General features: G+C 38.1%; 1 protein-coding gene across 5 annotated transcripts in view; it reads right to left on the bottom strand.

Annotated features, from left to right (window-relative positions):
• Positions 1-38: 38 nt before the first annotated feature.
• adcy7 (adenylate cyclase 7) overlaps positions 39-19497 on the bottom strand; it is a 57525-nt gene continuing 38066 nt past the window's right edge. For 3 of the 5 annotated variants that reach the window (XM_088004403.1, XM_088004402.1, XM_088004401.1), the window contains 19 exons: positions 19005-19163; positions 18100-18232; positions 17010-17198; positions 16695-16741; positions 14330-14389; positions 13472-13549; positions 10839-10908; positions 9842-9939; positions 9559-9640; positions 7808-7945; positions 7659-7724; positions 6673-6863; positions 6313-6436; positions 6026-6184; positions 4563-4709; positions 4301-4396; positions 4065-4179; positions 1964-2088; positions 39-1292 (listed from right to left, as the gene is read on the bottom strand). In XM_088004403.1, coding sequence (XP_087860529.1) covers positions 1146-1292; positions 1964-2088; positions 4065-4179; positions 4301-4396; positions 4563-4709; positions 6026-6184; positions 6313-6436; positions 6673-6863; positions 7659-7724; positions 7808-7945; positions 9559-9640; positions 9842-9939; positions 10839-10908; positions 13472-13549; positions 14330-14389; positions 16695-16741; positions 17010-17198; positions 18100-18232; positions 19005-19163 — 2224 coding nt within the window. In that variant the 3' untranslated portion in view covers positions 39-1145. The remainder of the gene's footprint in view (positions 1293-1963; positions 2089-4064; positions 4180-4300; positions 4397-4562; positions 4710-6025; positions 6185-6312; positions 6437-6672; positions 6864-7658; positions 7725-7807; positions 7946-9558; positions 9641-9841; positions 9940-10838; positions 10909-13471; positions 13550-14329; positions 14390-16694; positions 16742-17009; positions 17199-18099; positions 18233-19004; positions 19164-19497) is intronic. The other 2 variants (XM_015002844.2, XM_088004404.1) reach the window with 2 other exon arrangements.

Raw genomic sequence — 19497 nt, 5'->3', positions numbered from 1 at the left:
CCTTGTCTAAAATTTTTCCAATTCTAAATGTCAAAAAACAGACTTACGAAAACATTTATTACATTCTGTAACTGTACAAAAAGTCAATGTCACATTTGTTCACAGAAAGGCCAGCACAACATTATGCAACAGCAATTACAGACGAGATGTTGGTCTCAGATGACAAGGCCACGAGACGGATTCAGAGGAGCCGACAGTGTTATGGTTGCCAAGAAAAAAAAAAAAATCAGCAGGAAGGTTGTTAAATCACACAGCTGAGGACATGCATAACATTTCCCACCTGTCGCAGCACACATATAAATCAAAAGGCAGCAGAATAGTTTTTTCTTTTCCTTTATCAAAGTGGAATAAACAAAAGTGATGGAATACATTCAGCACAGTTCTTGTTGAATCTGTAAATTGCTGGAGTGGTCAAACTGCACATCTGGAACCAAGGAATGTGAGCATAAGGAGTTCTACCTGAACGTACAGAGCGTTGTGTCTTCTGTCTGTAACGGGGTGAAGATGTAGGTTTTTACCAGGCAGGAAAGCTGCCATTACCTGAATATGCAAGAAACGGTTTTCATTTCGAACAGCTCAACCTGAATACCTAACATCTGTCATGTCTATCATGTAGAATAATCAATCACTTTTTAAGTAGGTGAATTTCAGAGTTTTAATTTCTTGACTTGGATTTTTAATTTCTGCAAATTCTCAACAAAAGTTATTTTGGGGCACAAATGTGACCCTAATTAGATAATAAACCTAATTATCTCCAATAAAGCATAATTTTATATCATGCTTTTTTATTAAAGTCAACATTTAAAAGATCTGCAAGAATAAAATAGAAATAATACATAACTTCATTTTCATCACATTAGGTTAGAAACAAACAAAAAAAAAATTACATGACATCACTGTGTTTTATTTGAAAATAGAAAAAGATGGCGGCCGTTGTCGGCAGCCGACTCCGTCGTCTTCTAACTCTTAACTAAATGGTCCCACGTGTGTCTTCCACACAACGAAGCAGTGACGTTTTCTTTCTTCCTTTCAACGGCATCACAGGAACGCACATTACAGCCAGACTGACACCTGTGATGTGCAGGAGTCCGTAAACTCTGTAACACAAGTCCGTATCCAGTTCTGCTGGCTGCGACGGCCCGGCCTCAACTCAGCCCGATGCCTAGCTGTTTGCTCGTGTCAGTGCACACAAAGAAGGTTTTCAGCTCCCCTTTCCCCTTGACGTTGATGAATCCTCGACACTCACAAGAGTAACCCAGCTTCCTCAGCACTTGAGAGGATTCTTCTGTTACCTAAAAGGAGCAAAAAGTCACAGCTGAAGCTGAGAGAGGCATTTGTATGCAGACCAAATGTTCGATTAGTCATGATTCCAATTTAAATCTACGTTCATTTAAAAACGTTCACACAACCACAGTCTTTAGTGTGTTGGTTTTTCTTCATGTGTTATTTAAAAGACCACAATTTTATTTCTATTTTTGCATAAACAATACATACATTTTCTTCTATAGGGAGTTTACATTACCACAGTTTCCAACTCAGTGACAAATAAATTTGACGTATTTTTAGTCTCATTCTGTTGTGGAAATTCTATGCAATTACTAAAACCAGCATTTTTTCTACATGTAAAAACATTAGTTGTAGTTAAGCCAAAGTTATTTAGAGTCATACTGGAAGGTCCAGAGCCACAGACTTCAGACCCCTTAACGTGGTTGTTGAACAATATGCCAGGTTTTAAAAAATAAACTGGACATGAAGTTAAAATAAAGACTAGGAGAGCATTAACCAGAGAAGCAACCATGAGAGCCATGTCAACTCTGGAGGAACTGAAAAGACCCAGAGCTGATGTGGGAGAATCTGTTTACCGGGAAGTTACTAGTTGGTCGCTCCGGGAATCTGACCTTTATGAAAGAGGCATGAAAACACGAATGAACACAAAAACGAGCAAAGCCACACTGAAACCAACCTGGATCTTCCCCATGTCTCCAGTGCTCTCCATTCTGCTGGCTACATTCACTGTGTTGCCCCAGATGTCATACTGAGGTTTCCTCGCCCCGATCACTCCAGCAATCACTGGGCCATGATTAATTCCTTAGAGAGGGGAAAAAAATAAAAGATTAGTTTTATTTCCGTATCTTATCACATTACAAGTAGGAAAAGAAAGTCACAAGGGAAGAATGCAACCACAAAATTGTTCCTTCATTACCAGAGGTGTGTTGTGCTGCAGGTTTGTTTTTAATCGTGATAATAAACTACAAAGATTTCCTGATTGTGTCCCTTCATCAGAACAAATTGATCTAGTGCAGTCTTTTATTCAGATACTATCTTTTGAGGAGTGTGTAGCTCCCAGCAGCTAACCCAGGCAAACTGCTGTTTAAAAACTATGCATGCATGAATCTGCATTTATATACATAGCTTGAAACAGGACTGATATAATAAGATAATAAAAAAGAATGAAAACTGACTAATGTAGCAGAAAATACTTTTATGACTTACAGACATAATTTTCCACAGAAATTAAATTAACCCATTTTGGATATTAGATTCACTATATAATTTAAAGCCCTCTAAAATAATTTAGAGCTACTCCAACGTAATCATGAAGCAGTCACAGGTGGTGGGTTTTTATTTTTGGCGAATTCTTTGAGGCCTGGTCTAACAAACAGGCCACGTTCCAACTTTCCCCTCTAACAGTTGAAGGATAAGATCTACAGGATGGAGCCTTGGTGTTTACATTTTTCTTTTGTTAATGACTCGTTATTAAAATCCACAATTATAGCAAACTTCACAGAGAAGGTCTTTTTTATCTTTCATCTTTATGGAGCTGTTGTACATGTTCTACAGACCTGGACTCAAGCTCCAGCATTTATCCCAGATTGTTTCTCTCTATCCCATTGTAAGCATGTTTTATTCAACCCACTGGATTTCTGATTCTAAATCCTGATAATTTAGGACATTTAAAAATATTTTAGTTTCATTTTTTCGCCTTTCTCTAATGATTGCCTCATCTTCTGACATATTCCATAATTTCCTCTAGAAAACTTGTATTGGCCTTAAATCCAAAGGCCAATTCTAACAAAAGTCAGAGTTCTGACTCTGGTTTCTAGTTACAAATGTGCATCTATCCTCCTTATCTGTCCTCCCTGAATGGTACCCCTATATTTTCAATTAAGATCTGTACATTAAGAAATGGCACAACAGATGTTTTCCCCACCTTTATTTTACCTGTTAAATAATGTTAATATTTCTATAAACTTAAGACAAATTAATCTGATTAGAGTCATCTCTCTAGACAGTAGAGAGCATGGAGGCGTTAATGTGTCTTTTCTTGCACTTCACCCTTAAAAGCAACATTGCCCAGGTCAGGGCTGATAGTTATCTGTGTGTGAGCTGTGAATCTCTGCAGCTCCTCTAGTGCAACGACGGCCATCTTGGCCCAGACACAGGCTTGCACTTCTGCTTCACTTCTTTCCATTTTTGGGTGATAATTTGAATTGCCAAGCTTGTGATCTTGTGTTCAAGTCAAACTCTGCTTCAAACTTTTCCACAACGCTCTCCCTGACCTGTCCGCTGTGACCCATGACCTTCACGGTGGTGTTGCTCACTGATGTTCTCTATCACACATCTGTGGCAATTCGTGTACGGTACTTTATTTAGGGGTCTCAGAGTAAAGACAGCTGAATACAAATACACGCCGCAATTATTGATTTTGAAATTTTACAAAAAATTTGAAAATCAAGTATGTACTCCCTCCAGTGCGTGATTCAATTTATTGTGTTGGTCTTTCAGATAAAATCCCAGTGGAGTAAATTTGTGATTCATGGCTTTAACATGAAGAAATGTGAAGAGGTTAGTCCCAGTAACACGATGCTGTAAAAGCAGGTCCATTGTGATAAACAGTCTGTAAAATAATAACCTAAAAACCACCACAGTGCTACAGATCAGACTGTAAAAGCAGGACATAAACGCCAATCATGTGTAGAGTAACTAAGGAGACCAGCCAGGTCATGGGGTAGCTGCATACAGTCAATAGAGGTTTCGGCTGCCCAGCTGCTGTGCACACTCACCCACTCGAAGCCTGAAGGTGTTGAAGGAATGTCTGTTGATTACGTCCAACTTGCCAATCATGGCAATGGCGAACTCCACCATGATTCCTATCTGGGCCTGTTGCTTCTCTATGTCCTGAAAACACGCAGGAGGATCAACTCAATACCCACAAAATTTCAAGCACGAGCAGAGCCTGCTTTGAAACAGCTCGTCTGACCCCTGCCTGACCCGGAGCTGAAGCGCTACTCAAGCCCACCTGATGGTTCGGCCCACTAAGCCCCGCCGTCGCCATGTAGGTGCTGCCAATTGTCTTGATCTTCTCCACACCACTGAACTTTGGTTTGGAGAGCAGCTGGAGGATTACAGGAAAACAAGTGAGAAATGTTCACCTTTAATCATGTTTTCGTTTTTCTCCCCCTGCATATATCAAAGGTCTAGATAATTAGCATGTCAAGGAAGATGTGATGGATGGCGATAGTAACAGGAAAGCATGTCTTTTCTATTTTTATCCTCCTGACCTCATCAAAATCGGCGACGATCTCATTGAGCAGCCTGAGGCATTCCAAGCCCTCCTTGTTAATGTCGCACTCGGTGTAAAACTCTTTGAAATTCGGCACAGAGGCAAACATCACGCAGACGCAGTCATAAGACTTGTAGTACAGGTCCTGTTAGAAAAACAAAACAAAAAAAAGAAACGCATGGTTTTATTTTCAGTCTTATCATTTTGCTAAAAAAAAACTTTAGGATAATTCATTGTTATGAGCTAAATTCTATTAATATACAGGTGTGTAATATGAAGCTTATGTCGTAGTGATTTATTACAAACTGTGATGTATTTGACATTAATTCCAGTTAGGGTAGGGTTAGGTTTCATTGTTTCACTAGTTTCATTGATAAAACTCAGAAATAAGCCATCTGTGAAAATTTGACTATCACATATGGCCAACAAAAGGACTTTAACACAGAAATGTCATATTATGGCCAAATATTGTGTTCACAGTTCTCTATTAGACATTTATTAACATCTTCCACAAGGAGGGTAACCGATACAAAAGGTTTTATCCAATCATATTAATGGAAAGTTGAGTGGAAGCAAAAAAGATATGAAAGTAAAGGTTGACAAGTAACAGGGATAGCCACAGCAAATTAACGAGTTAAGCATCTTCTGAAGCAGAAGCAATGGTCAAAGCACCCCAACTCAGTGGTCCAACGTCCTCTTCTCAGACCAAAGTAAACTTTTTATTTAATTAGGAGATAAATTAAGACACAAGAGGCACAACATCCGAGTTGCTTTGGGATGTTGGAGAGACGTTTCCAACCTGTGATGATTTGAGGAGCCGTGTTATCTGCTGATGCATTACCACGTCCAATACCAATACAGATAGATCCCTGGGGTAGATCAAACTTCCCTCTCCTGATGCTGATTTGTTTCCAGTTGGTCTTGGAACCTGCTCACTCTGCCAAAACTATCCATTCCTGCTTTAATGACCATTGTGTCATGGTGATTTACTAGCCAACAAACACGCATGAGCGCCGCACAGAATCTAAGCAGTGTAGTTCAAGAGGAAGAAGAGAGACGCCAGACCCAACGACGGAGCAGAAGCTACTCGGGCTTCAGGCTCAGATTTTCAGAGAAAGCAGCATTAATATCAGCAGTAACGCGAAAATCCCATGAGCTGGAAGAGTAGAGCTGTATGTTTCACTGAGGACATTGAATCGATGAATGTAAAATAGGTTTAATCTGCCTAAAGCCAAACAGGAACTACTGGATTCTTGTCATCTTCAAATATAAAAACACTAAAATACAATCTGCAGAATCAGAAACCTCTGAATTCAGAGTTTCGGCTTAGAAAATGACTCGTATTACGGCGTTTCACTGGTAGTATTTTTCTTCCTCTGCATCAATTATCATCTAGTGCCTAGCAACCAGATGGCTTAACCTGAAGGATTCAGCTGAAATGCCTTGAAAGAAAAATCTCACCTCGTTCTTCTTGTTCTCACCGACAAACAGTGCTGCCACGTGGGCAGGCAGCACGTTTTCCAGCAGCAGACGGTTCAGGTTCTCCCTCGTCTCAATCTCGTCCTGCTCCGTGCGGTTCTTGTACTTGAGCTGGAAGTCCTGCCGAAAGCAGTTGTCGTTCTAGGAGGCAGACCCGCAGTGATGTTACAAAATGCAGCAGTATTGTGGGTGTTAATGTGTTCGGTTTTCTTCTGCCGGAACTGCTGGGGATACAAGAGGAAGGCGACGAAAGCAGAAAAATATCCTACCTGCAGCGATATGATGAGCATGGTGACTAGAAACAGTATGATGTCGATGCCGCTCATAATCTGGAGGTCTTTGACAAAGCCAGTGCAATCCACTGAGTTTGTGTTATTTGTGTTGTTTGTCATCCTGCAGAACAAAAATGAGAAATCTTCATTCAGGAATACATTTTGCTAAATTGTTCAGAATGACATTATGAGCATTTTTTTCAGAACAGTTTAACACAAACTGTAAAATTTACAAGCTTTAATAAAACAAACATGGTTTAAAGCCAGATGAAATGTAATCTTACGAGTCAAAAACTTTGTCCATCTCTCTCTGACAGTCTTACTCCAATAAAATATGCTTCATAATTTTTGACCTACTCGCTGCAGTTAAATCCGCTGTAGTATCGGGAGGAGGTTTGAAACTTCATGAAGCAGTTGTCAAGAAGGCTGAAGATCATGTAGTGGTACAAGATGGATGCAACAAGGAGGAAGAGCACTTTGAGCTCTAAGCTCACTCGCAGAAAGACTCCGCATGCAATGAGCGACAGGCTCCAGCAGCACACAGAGTACTGACGGACAGAGAGGACAAAGGGGACATACATCATACAGGCAATACAAGTCTAACACAAAAAATATCTGTCATGTTTAAATGCAAACAACTAAAACAATTATCTGGAAAATAATTTGCATGTCCAATACAGGAAACTTTCATTTAATCCTGCAAACCTTTATCATAAATAAAGTAATAATTCCAGTGCCTTGCAAAAATACTTAGGACTTTTTGTCTGTTACAACTACAAACTTTAATGTATTTAAGTAGGATTTGACTTGACAGACCAACACAAAGCTGTGAATAATTTGGGATGTGAAGGTAGCATCCCGATCAGCAGGGATGAGGAAACTGGTCAGACTTGATGGATGCAAGTAAACACACGGCAATACTGACAGAAAACCTGTTGGAGGCTGCAAAAGGCTTATTTATACTTCACATCTAATCTTTTTAAGTTTGAGCTATTTGGCAAAAACAAAAAACGAGCAACAAATATGGTCTCTACACACACTCAAATGTCTTGCAGCTGGAGCTGCAGTGAAAGGTTGGTAGAAACAGGGGTCAGAATAAAAATGCACACCACACTTTTCTGTCGAAACCATAGGTCATTTTCTTTTCCCTTCAAGAAATATGAACCACTTTGTGTTGGTCTGTTAAACAAAAACTAGTTGGAAAAGTTCAAGGCGGTTAAACACTTGTGCACGACACTGAATATCTGGGATGAGTTGCGTTTCCCCAAGTTTATGTATCGACACAGTAACACTCCATGGGACTAACTAAAACACAAATTATAGTTAACAAATCCTCCACTCACAGGCAGTGAGAAGTCATCAGTCTCTACGTCATCAGTCTTGATGTCCTTGTGGAAAAGGAAGCACTGCTAAGAGATGAAATAAGAATTTCAATTTGACTGACAAGCCAACCTAATTTGACTCAGAGCCCAAATTGTGAACATTGTCCTACCAGGTTAAACAGCGCCGCGATAATGATGACCGCAGTGGTAATGGTCGCCAGAGGGAGGCGCAGACACGGCCGCTTCACCACCGCCTCCGATACAGCTGGCAGCCACCGGCACCCTGACAGCTTGTGTGGAAACACGCGCTGCAGAGGATAAGGAGAAGTGAGAAGAAAAGATGAGAGGAAAAGGTGGATTCAGACATGTGAAAGGAGCATGTGACTCCTTGCCCAGTCAGCCGTCTCCAGACATCATGTGTCAGTGACTTGCAGATGATTTGATTCAGAAGAAGAATTTGTTTTTGGGGAGAGAAGTGCGATGAACTGACCGTCAGATTTCATCTGCCTTGTCAAAAAGGAAGCTGCATCAATTCAAACATTACTTTGAAGGGCATGTTTAGGTATTAATAGTTCAACTTAAGTTAATTGTAAATACATATATATATGTATAGAACTTCTATTTCACAATCTTTACTGTCTTTAAACTTGCCTGTTTTATAGTTGTTGCTTTGTCTGTGAATTATAACAGGAAGTGGGGGGGTTTTATAGTTAGCCAACACTTCTGCAGTTCAAAAGACAAAAAAAACGAATAACTTCATGTTTTGATCATTTCTATTCAGTTTACATCAAACTATATTAATGCAGTTTTATGAATAGGTAATAAAACATTCAAATTTGATTGAAGATGAACAATTGAACTTTTATCTAAATATTTTGTGTCTGGAGTTCATAGAAATGACTTTATGAATTAAAATTCTGAGTTCTGATTGATAACATTAGTCACATATTTAGAGAAACTGAACAAACAAACAGGCAATCTGCTTATTCACATTGTAAGCTTTAATATTTTTTTTGCAAATATTGGTGACATTTTGCTAAGTTTATGTTTTTTTACTCTTTACCCACATTGTCACCATGTTCAGTGTCACTTGCTAACTTTCTATATACTAAAGAAAGCTGGAGACAGAATGCAAACAGTATGTTATTGTAGATAAAATATTATCTCCAGGCTGAAATTGTTCAAGATTACTAATGTTAATTAACTATGATTAACTGAGGATTATTTAAAAGCATTTAGTAATTTCTGAATTTGTTAAATAATTCATTTAAGAGCAAATTCAACACATTTAAGCAGACCTTCATCTTTCAGCTCTTTGTGTCACAAAAATCAGTAATGAACTAAAAAACGCTTGATCTGGTCAGTCTAACAGGTTTATTGAGGATATTTTTAAGGACATTAGCGAACGCAGTTGAATATGTCCAAATGCACTCGACATAATGTTCTCTTTTCAGTATTGAGCAAGGCTTGTGATTTTAAATTTCATCTGCACTCCGCTTCTGGAAGATAATTGCTAGAAAGCAAAAGAGGGGCGGGGGGGAGGAGAATGCTGACGCAGATGCATTCCCACTAAAATTATTTTTTAATCAAGTCTTCGCTATTACTGTATAAGATTCTCTTGTATGACATTAGCACAAAAACAGAGCAGGAATCTGGAAAAGATTTCACATTAAATTTTCCTTTTACTTTAAAAGGATATCGCGTGGTCAAGAGCAAAACACTTCAGTCATGCACATGTACTGCAGAAATGGGCCAGGTCACAATGAAACAAAACACCCGAATTACATCTCATTACATTATCCATCTAGGTGGTAGCAAGCAATGCACAGGTCTTTTCCATTTTCTTCGAGCCCAGATTCTAACATGGCCTGAAAATGTGTACATTAAAAGATCAGTCATAGTAAAGGTTAATCATACTGACCTGCAAATGACCCACATAACAGATGGTCAAAATCACCACCAGAATAGAAACCAACACTCCAAAGTATGTCCATCCATGCTTCCTTTTGATAGAGACAAAATCAGTTAGAATTTTTTTTTTTTTCATCCAAAGGTTTAATTTGATGGTTTTCTTCAAAACAATAACAACTGACTAAATCGCTGAAAAGCACAAGACAACAAAAGCCTTGTGTTGTTCTTTCAGAGTTTAGCACAATGAGGGTAGAACAGACTTTTAGTGAAAATGGAAATACGGTTTTACTTACTCCTTTGTGACAAGCATTTGAATTACAAAGATACAGAGGAAGATGAAGGTCGCACATCCCACATAGTGCTTGAACATCGGCAAATCCAAGAATCGGTACTAAGGAGAGGAAAAGAGGAAAATGCTGCTCAGTTTTCAGGTTTACATACACATTTGAATGAGGCTTTGGGGTTTTTAACGATGCATTTGGATTCTTTTCATCGGAGGAATGATTATGCACCCTCAGTTTAATGTTTATCCACACCAAAATAAGTTTTGCTGTGTGTTAGAAAACAGAATTATCTCCACATTTTAACTTTCCAGCTGCTGACATGTGGTGAAGTTAATGCATTTGAAAGTAGTCCTCCATCTTCTTCATTCTACCCACTTTGAGCAAAGAACCAGACCAAAAACATGATGCTGTCACCACCGTGCTCGATACCTGGAGTAGTGTGTTAAGATCTGAAACAGTCAAACAGTTCGCTCTTTGTTCTGACAGTAAAAAAAATACAAAATAAAATTCCCCTGAAGTTTTTTATTTGCTTGCGCCTGTGGGCAGATGCAAATTTTACTCTGTGTCATAGTTAAACATCCTTCTCTAGGACAGCAGCATTAGTGTTCCTGTGTCTTCCAGGTTAGGTTGTGCTGGGTTTTCACCGAACATATTAACTATTCACCTTTATCAAAAGAGGAACCGTTTGGGTCAGACAGTTGAGGTCGGATACAGATGGGTGTTTCAAATGAGAAATCATGAGACAGAGACTGAGCAGATTACCTCCAGATTAATCAACTCCTGCAATCACCAGATTAAATTTAACAGAAAGCGAAAGGGTACGTCTAAGTCCGTCTCTTATTTTTGCCTCTTTGTGGATGAGAGAAAATCCCAAAATAAATCCCATTTATTTTGTTTTTTATTTGTCCAAAATAAAGTCAAACCACCATTTATGCTGTTGTATCAAAGCAATTTATGTGCATCCCAAAAAATAATTAATGATTTTAATAACCTAAATCAAACCCACCTGCTTTTCTAATTCTTTTTTTGGAAACCACAAGGCTACCCTTCTGCTCTCTTCAGACTTCGACCACTGCCTGCGAGAAGAGAAGAAAAGCGATCTGATTATTCTTTTGCATTCTAACACGCTTAATTAAACCCCAGAAAAATAAAGGCTGTAGGAACTTGAACTAGTTGATCCAAAAGAGTTTCTTTTAACAGAGATGACCGTGACCATAAACGACTTTCTGCAGCAGTCAGCATTAAAGGAGCCTCTGACTGAAGACGCTCTATTTTTGAATTGCGTTCTTCCTTTGATAAAGCATCTGAAGAACTGACGCTTCCTCAAGAAGTACAGTCTGCTTTGTCTCATTTTTTATGCAGCTTCGCTCACGTTGAGCCTGTTGTCTTGCTGAATACTGAGGTTTTTATAGTCCTCCACTTATTCTCCCATGATGGACATGTTGCAGGTTCTCCTGAAATCTACAATCATCTCTTATTTTGTTCACGCTCAAGATGAGGTGATTGTTCCCACACCATGCCACAAACAAATTACTTGACAAATAGCAGCAATTTTGAAAGAAAGCCACATGATTGCAGATTGTTGCACTTGTAATAGCATGTACTTGGTAAATCGGTAAATTGTTAGTGACCTGACAAAGTGGAAAGTCAACTTTGCATCTTAATTTCTGTTCATCATGCAAGAAAACATTTCAGTAAAATCTACCTTACACCCTAGAAAGATTTATGTCTTTTTAACAACAAAAAAATGGCTCAGATTTCCCATCTGCTAAAAGCTAATTATGCAAAACTTCATAGTTTTTCATCTGCTGCAGATGAGGCTGTGCTCATGGTGACTGGGCCAGGCAGAGCAGTTTTCTCACATTTTATCTCAAACCTGTATTTGCATAAAAAATAAACATCCTCCAAATGTGAAATCATGTCTTCAGCTGAGCTGAACATAGTGGGCCTTCTCTGCAATTTCCATCTTTTTAATTGTGGGCTGTTTTCCACCTTCTGGAGATTTATATTCACCTCACATCAGAAGGCAATTTTCATTGTCACAAAAAGTGATTCATACCTAAAGGATCAGCCAAAGATATACTGCAAAGAACGCCAAGAAAACATCACGTCATGAGGTTGTGTTACTTAATGATCAGCCAACAAAAACGGCATGCGTCATTTCTGAGGAGTGGATCAAAAACCTTTGTCCTTTCATGCCAACAGCACCATGTGTTTCATCTACAGCGTTTGAACACACGTCCTACATGTAACCTACAGGATCAGCACAGAAAATCACCAAGCAATAATTGGAATGTGGAGATCGATCATGTTTAGTGTTTTTCTTATCACTACATGGGTGGATTATTTTTCAGAGCTCTTGATAAATCTTTCTAAATAACACAGCCATCTGTAGATTCTTGCTCCATCTTTCGACTATGTGCAGCTCCGAGCATTTTCTGGTTATTTCATTGCATAACAGGGTTGTGCTGTTTTTGCATGTTATCTGTTATCTAGTTTTGACATCATAAAAATACAACCTGAGTAAATACAAAATAAATGATTATTTCAGTTATTGAGGAAGCGAAGCAGCCAAAACAAAATAAGCTCTGTTAAAAAAAAAAAAAACTACGGTAATTGCCTTGGAAACATAACTGGTTGGCTTGGCAGCACCGACTACCATGAAGCGTTGGCAATAACTAGCAATGACTGATTTAGATCACTGCTGGTGAAATTTGGCCTACTTATCTCAAGTCTTCAAACAAGTTTTCTGACTTGAATTGTGACCTCTGTCCTTAAATGAGATTGGTGATGACTGTAGTGCTTATATCTGTAGTATTTATATTATAGATCTGGCTGTATAGCTACTAAAATTGATGATGTTACAAAGTGGCGGTTATTAGTATTGCACATAGGACCAGGCTGGTTAGGATGCCTCCTTCTCTAATAAAATAAATCATAATTTGAGAACTGCGTTTTGCATTTACTCTAGCTAATAAAACTTATTTCATAATCTGAAATATTTAAATATGACAAAAGAGTAAAAACTGAGAAAGTCTATAAGGAGGAAGATGCTTTATCATAAACATACATATAGTAGAAGGCTATAAACAATTTAGATATAAAATGTGCATCCTTCATGTAAATACAGAATACACTAAACAAATCTTTTGTAAGGTGCACATGTATACTTTTCTCCCTCAGGTAAAAATGTGGCCACTATGTGGCTGCAAAAACAAAATAATAGGAAATCTTTAACCTATATTTATCTCTGAATCAACTCCAGACTCAACACAGTACATTAATAAAGAACCTGATGCACCATAATCAAATTCATGCAGATTCAGAGCAGCTGCTGCTTCACTGCAGGCAAAAGCTTTGTACTGTACATCCTATGGGACACCAGTCAGTTCAGTCTGTGATTTTTGCAAATGTATAATGTCCTAGACTTTAAGGGTTTTTTTTTTTTTTGTTTATTCAATTGCAATCTATAACACCAGGATATTCAAATCTACACATCAACACTGTCAAGCATAAACCTATCGTATGCTAGCATTTCTTAATTAAACCTAAACCAGAACTGCTTAATGAGATACTTTTCATGAAGCGATGCATACATTTACATACATAAATAAATAAACTTTAGAATGAGCGGCCTACTTGCTGCTGAGCTCATCTATTGCAGTGGTCATCTCGTTGTGCAGCTGCTCATCAAACTTAGTCCTCTGGGATTTGATCCTGCACCAGAGAGCACAAGACATAATTAGGAAGCAGCAACCGGACACACTTTGAGGCACGCAGCCACATCCGAACAGGATGAAGGAACACTAAATCTGCATTTAGGTTCATTTTGGACACAGTTTGGTTACTAGGTAGGAACATTAGTGAGAAAAGAGAAATCTAGTTTGTATCTATGAGAGAGCTGGAGGGGGCAGTTCGGGATGCATGACACGGCGTGTTAATCTATCCCAAAGGAACTCTGTGTGTTTCTGCCATATTCCCCAACTAGATCAGGAAGGAAACACTCAGAGAGATCTGCAGACCTTGATACACAAAAAAAAAGCCCAGATAGGTGGTCAGTGTTAATAGCAGCATGTCAGTCCACTACTCTGAGTCTACAGCACTTATGGTTATGTGGTGCCCTGCTAAAAAGAGTTAGAAGTTAGTGAGATGAAGAAAATAACATTTTACTACTCAGTTGGTTAGTGTAGGGAGAGCAAAAATATTTAGAAAACAGTAGTTCTCATCCTGAGGATCAAAACACCACCGCTTTTATAGGTGGTGAGGAGCAGTACCAGGGTAAGGTTAAGTACTTAAAAAATTAAAGGGAAAGCACTAGAAGCTAAAAAAAAAAGTTAATGAAAAAACTAACATCTAAGGGATTTTTTTTTGTTTTGTTTTGTCAGCAATGGTTAAGAGCAAGCCCACATTGTTGTAGGGCGTGGAAAAAGCCTGGAGGCTGAGAACTACTGCACTGATTGGGTTGAGGAGCCTGTGGGTCATAAAAGCCCCACTCACTTATGGTTGCTGAGTTGAGGGGTGGACAAGGAGAATGGCTCTTCAAGCGACTCATCAAAGCTGGTGGGATCCAACAGTAAGACAAAAATACAAATGTATTACAAGAGCGCAGCTAACACACAACGAGCAGGTCTAACCAGGAAAATCTAAGCAGGAAAAATGAATGGATTTCAATCTGTTCCAGGTAAGAAAAAGGGACTCTTACCTCATGTACCTGTTTGTTTGTTTTAATTTTCACACATTGCAATTAAAAACTGGACTGCAAACTAGCTCATGCTCTGTAAAAGTCAACAATTGTCAGGTGAAAGCAAAAATATTCCTAACTGGACTTAGATTTGAACTGTGATTGACCCGATTTTTAGTTGCTCTTACTACACCGTTTATATCTTTGACCTTCTGGAAGGTCAACCTCAGTCCCACATCTCAAATGTTACGCATGTTCTTAACAGGTTTTCTTCCAGTATACCCCTGTATTTAACTTCATCACCTCAGCTCAAAGAAAGCATCCCACAGCATGATTCTACCACCACCTTGTTTCAAGGTTGGAGTGGCATCTATAGAGTAATGTGGATTGTTAGGTCTTCTCCCACACAAACAATAATAAAAACTAGCAGCTAAATTTCTCATAAGTCAGGGCTTAATCTTGTAGCTATGTTGGCCACTCCAAACATTTGATATAATGAGGTGAATGACTCTTCGTTGGTCCAGACAGAGCATCTGAACAACAGGTAACTTCATCATTGGGCCAATGCGACAAAATCTTTGTAGAATATACACAATAATCTATTAGTTAGCGCTGAAGCAGTTGCTTAGTGTTACACACAGCTTTAGTATCCCACTTTATCAGCCAAGTTGCATTTATTGATTAAGACAAATTAATCTGTCAGTTCAATCACTTTTTGTGAAATTTCGATATGGAAAATTCATGAATTCTCATCTCCCCTTTAGTACTTAGCTACCATGCAAAGCTTCAAGGATTTCATTGTGGTAATATTGTTCATATAGTTATGTTGAGTGTATCCACTTCAGTTGTTGCTTACAACAATCAGCAAATTTATAGCTGTAGTTATATTCGTTGTGCTTAGTGTGGGAAGTCCTCAAGACCTTAAGTAGTTGGCCATGAGGTTTACATAAGCAAATAAAATATGGAAGATTTGAGAAGAGATGTGAATTGTGTGTGCAAAACTAAGTAGCAACCCTACATTTTACAGTCTGCTAATCATAAATACATGTGCTTCTCTGTGGTAACATTTGCCTATAACGCACGGATAAATGCAAACCTTAAAACTTTGAAGTGTACTCCTAACGAAACTGCACAAAACAACCTGATATGCCAGAAGATTTAAGCATCATAGATGACCTGATAGAGCAATGCAAGTATGAAAGTAAAGCAGCAACACAGAAGAATGCCAGGCAGTCATCTATTATGTCAAAACAACAGACAACGCATTAACCCACATCAACCTTCAACCCAGCCTGATCTCTTTCAACAATAACATCATTTATACGTGATGCTTGTTTCGTAACTACAGAGAACAAATACATTCCCTTTTAATGTTGTATTTTATTTTCTGTGATAGACTGAATAAATAATGGGGCATAATTGTGTACTGGACAGAAAAATAAGAAATAACTTTCAAATTATTTATGAAAAAAATGAATTTGCAGATTTTATCTCATTTCATCCCTCTTGAGTCAAAACTTTATATTGAGCTGCAGTTGCAGCTATGGGTTTTTTTTTGGTGGGGGTGGGGGTTTCACCTTTGTTGCCTTGCAAAGAATAAAATGTTTTCGCACATATGAATTTTTAGAAAACCTTAAACCACAGAGCAGCACCACAGCACAAACACTATATCACCATAAATGACTATCACACATGCAAGAAAAGTGGCTTCAAAGTGTACACACCACTAATACAGCTCCAACGTCATTTTGCACCTAATCGTTCCCCTCAAAAAAATAATTTTCTCAACAGTGCTGGACAGGATACATGTCGCATTAAGGGTGTAAGAAGCTTAAGGATTATTGATAGAGGCCTCAAAAACCTGCACTTTTGAGAGGCGTTCTTTATATTACAATTTCAAAGAACATGGTGACGACTAGAATACAGATACTTGTGGCACTTTGTGCAGAAATGTGTAATACAGTTACTGAAATATAAAAACACACTAAAAAGACAGGAATGATGAGAATGTTGCTGGTAAGCACGATTCTGATCTGCAGCATCCACATCAAGTACAACTAAAAACCAGGTTGTCATTCTGTTCAGAGGGAATCTGTGGGGAAAGCTCGATTCAGCCATAATTTCTCTTTTCATTGCATTACACATAACAAATTACTCAACAGCATCTGAGCTTTTCCTTACCTATCAGCTTTCTTGGAGTCGGTGAGTGAGGTTCGTAAAGGGATGTCCTGAAGAAGACGGGAACAGAATTAAAATGATAAGGTCACACCATACAAAATTCAAGGATATCAATATTCTGCTTTATGGAATAATTCTACTTCATGAATAAACAGGAATAAATAGGAAAATATCTGTTTAACATAAATGACTTTAACATAAATGTAATGTGATTACATTTTTTCTGAATATTTAAGATAATAAAAAAATATATATATATTTTTTTTACCTCGTTATGTTTTTCCTAATAATGCAAACAATATTCAAAATAAATCTAACCTTGAACCGTCCTTTTGCGGAAACAATGCTTTCAGATATAAAGCCCTCCCGGCTCTGCAGGTGGGCAAACGGTTTGACGGCCCCCCAGGTTTCAAGGTAGCGGGTCATACGGACCGACGCCCTCATCTTCAGTCCATCATTCACCCTGGGTTTAGCAGTGCTCCGGGTGCTCTGCGATGGATCCTTCGACTTCACACACAAACAGAAAGAAAAGTTATTTGGCATTTAATGTATGCATCATATACAACTTTGAAATTCCAGATATTCAATCATTTCTCAGGAAGATTCTCTTTTTACCTCTACAGGAATTACAGATGGAACTTATCGCCAAAGCGTTCAGCTAAAGAAAACAATGATACTGTTTCAAGTGGTTCAAACAGCATCATTCTCACCTTTTATTCTAAAAATCATTGTCACCTTTTGTTCTAAACAAGCTAATATAATAGGCTTTGCTGCACAGGAAACACTAATCACATCTTTAAAGGAAAACAAATTAAAACCAACCCCGTCGATGTTTGAAACAACAGAACAAATGGAATTTAAATGCTTATTTGACATGTTTTTTCCACATTCTGTCACTTTACAACAACAAATGTATTTTCATTACAATTTTAATGTTAATGAACAAAGATCAAAGAACACAGCAGACAGGTCAGGAAGAATGCTTTGTAGAGGTTCAGCCTATATTCACAATGAAAAGCTATTTTCAGAGGCTACTCTGACTTATCTCAAGCTGTTTTGTAAAGAAAGATGGTTCCAAATCTGGAAGAGGCTTACCCCCCCAAAACACTTGTAGTTGGGATTGCAATAAAACGGGACTCTGCAACGGTTAACTCAGGTGCATGAATACAAATTCATGAAACTTCCCCCCCCCAGATTTTCCTTTTCAAAAGTGTGGAAACCACAAAAAAAAATTTCTACTTTGTAGTTAAGCAATTCACATGAAATCACAGTAAAATATGTTGATTTTTGTGTTTTGTGGCAAAATGGGAAGCATTCCAGAGGTCTGAATCCTTGCACTGTTTTGATAAAAGGGTTTTCACTCTCAGTCCTGGAGTTGTTGTATAAATAAGCTTGGCTGAGAACATACCCTCGGATCGATGACTAGGTATGTCTTGACATTGAGTTCATTGAGGTAGGGGTCTCTCAGGTGGCCGTTCCCCTCTTCAACTTCATAGGCCTTGTTCAGGTGCTTCAGAGTCGCCTCTGTGATATGGACACGCCTGAACAGATAAACACAAAACAAAGAAAATATTATGACATTTTTGGGTCACTTAGTTTTATTAATCCTCTTTTAAATCAGTACACAATGTTATGCAGTCTAGAAATAAATCCTTGTCATGAATTTTATTTAAAAAAAAAAAAAAAAAAAAAAACACCAAATAGAAGGGCGTTGGTTAAGTCTCAGTTTATGGGACGGTGGAATCGCATGTATATACAATATTTATATTATGTATGCGTGCATCTAATATTTAGGTCAACATATCTGTATCACTCAGTGCAAATACAAATTAGATTAATATCTTTACTAAATGGGACATTACACAAAACAAGTGAAAATGTTAAGAGCACATGAACTTAAGAGTTTTGTAAAAATAAGAGGATAAAGGCCACAAAACAATGCTGTAATGCAAAAATAGGAAAAATCTTCTATTTTCTTAATTTTTGCTTGGATTTGAAATTATATCCTATATAAAAGCATCTGCAGCTCTTTTTTAATGTGTTATAGTCCTTAGTGTATGAAAAAACTGAAATCAATCAAAGTCTAAATTGACAGCTGAAACCTTAAAGACCAGATACCAACACTCATATTACATAAATCCCCTAAATATGTAATATAAGGCTTTTGTAATATTTCCTAACATTGGGAAATATTACATGTGTCCTAATATGTAATATAACGCAAGTATTAAAATAAGCCAGTGTTGGTTCCTTGAATATGAATAAATATCAGAGCCATTCAACATATGTAGAGCTGAAAGTGTAGCTACTTACCCTGGGAGGCCTCCTGACTCCATGTGATTGGCCAGCGTGACATCATGTGACCACACATCAAACTGCCACTTTCTGAGGCCGATCACACCGCAGAGCACGTTACCCGAGTGAACACCCACTCTCATGTTGATGTCTATCTCAGTGGCGTCCCGGACCTGCCTGGAGGAAATTTCAGTCAAATTAAAGGCTCAGTATGAACATAATATATGTGCATCTGTCCAACAAAGCAACAATAACAAAGCAGCATTGACGTCCCTTCTGTGTGAAACGCCGCTGTCTGACTGACAAGATTATACGTTAACTTACCGATGCATTACTTTTTTAAAAAAATGTCCATGGGAACATGCACAAACTATTTATGGTAAAATAATAAATGGCCTGTACCTACTTGTATAGAGCTTTATCATTAAAATTTTAAAATGTCCATGATTACAGTCTTAAATGTGCGGTATGGCTACGCAGACAATAATTCTCATGTAAATGCTAAAGAATT

The sequence above is a fragment of the Poecilia mexicana genome, unplaced genomic scaffold (assembly GCF_051168715.1).
Source record: "Poecilia mexicana isolate PSO_F unplaced genomic scaffold, ASM5116871v1 scaffold_3, whole genome shotgun sequence".
Lineage (NCBI taxonomy): Eukaryota > Metazoa > Chordata > Actinopteri > Cyprinodontiformes > Poeciliidae > Poecilia > Poecilia mexicana.
This window is presented reverse-complemented; position numbering and strand designations above follow the sequence as displayed.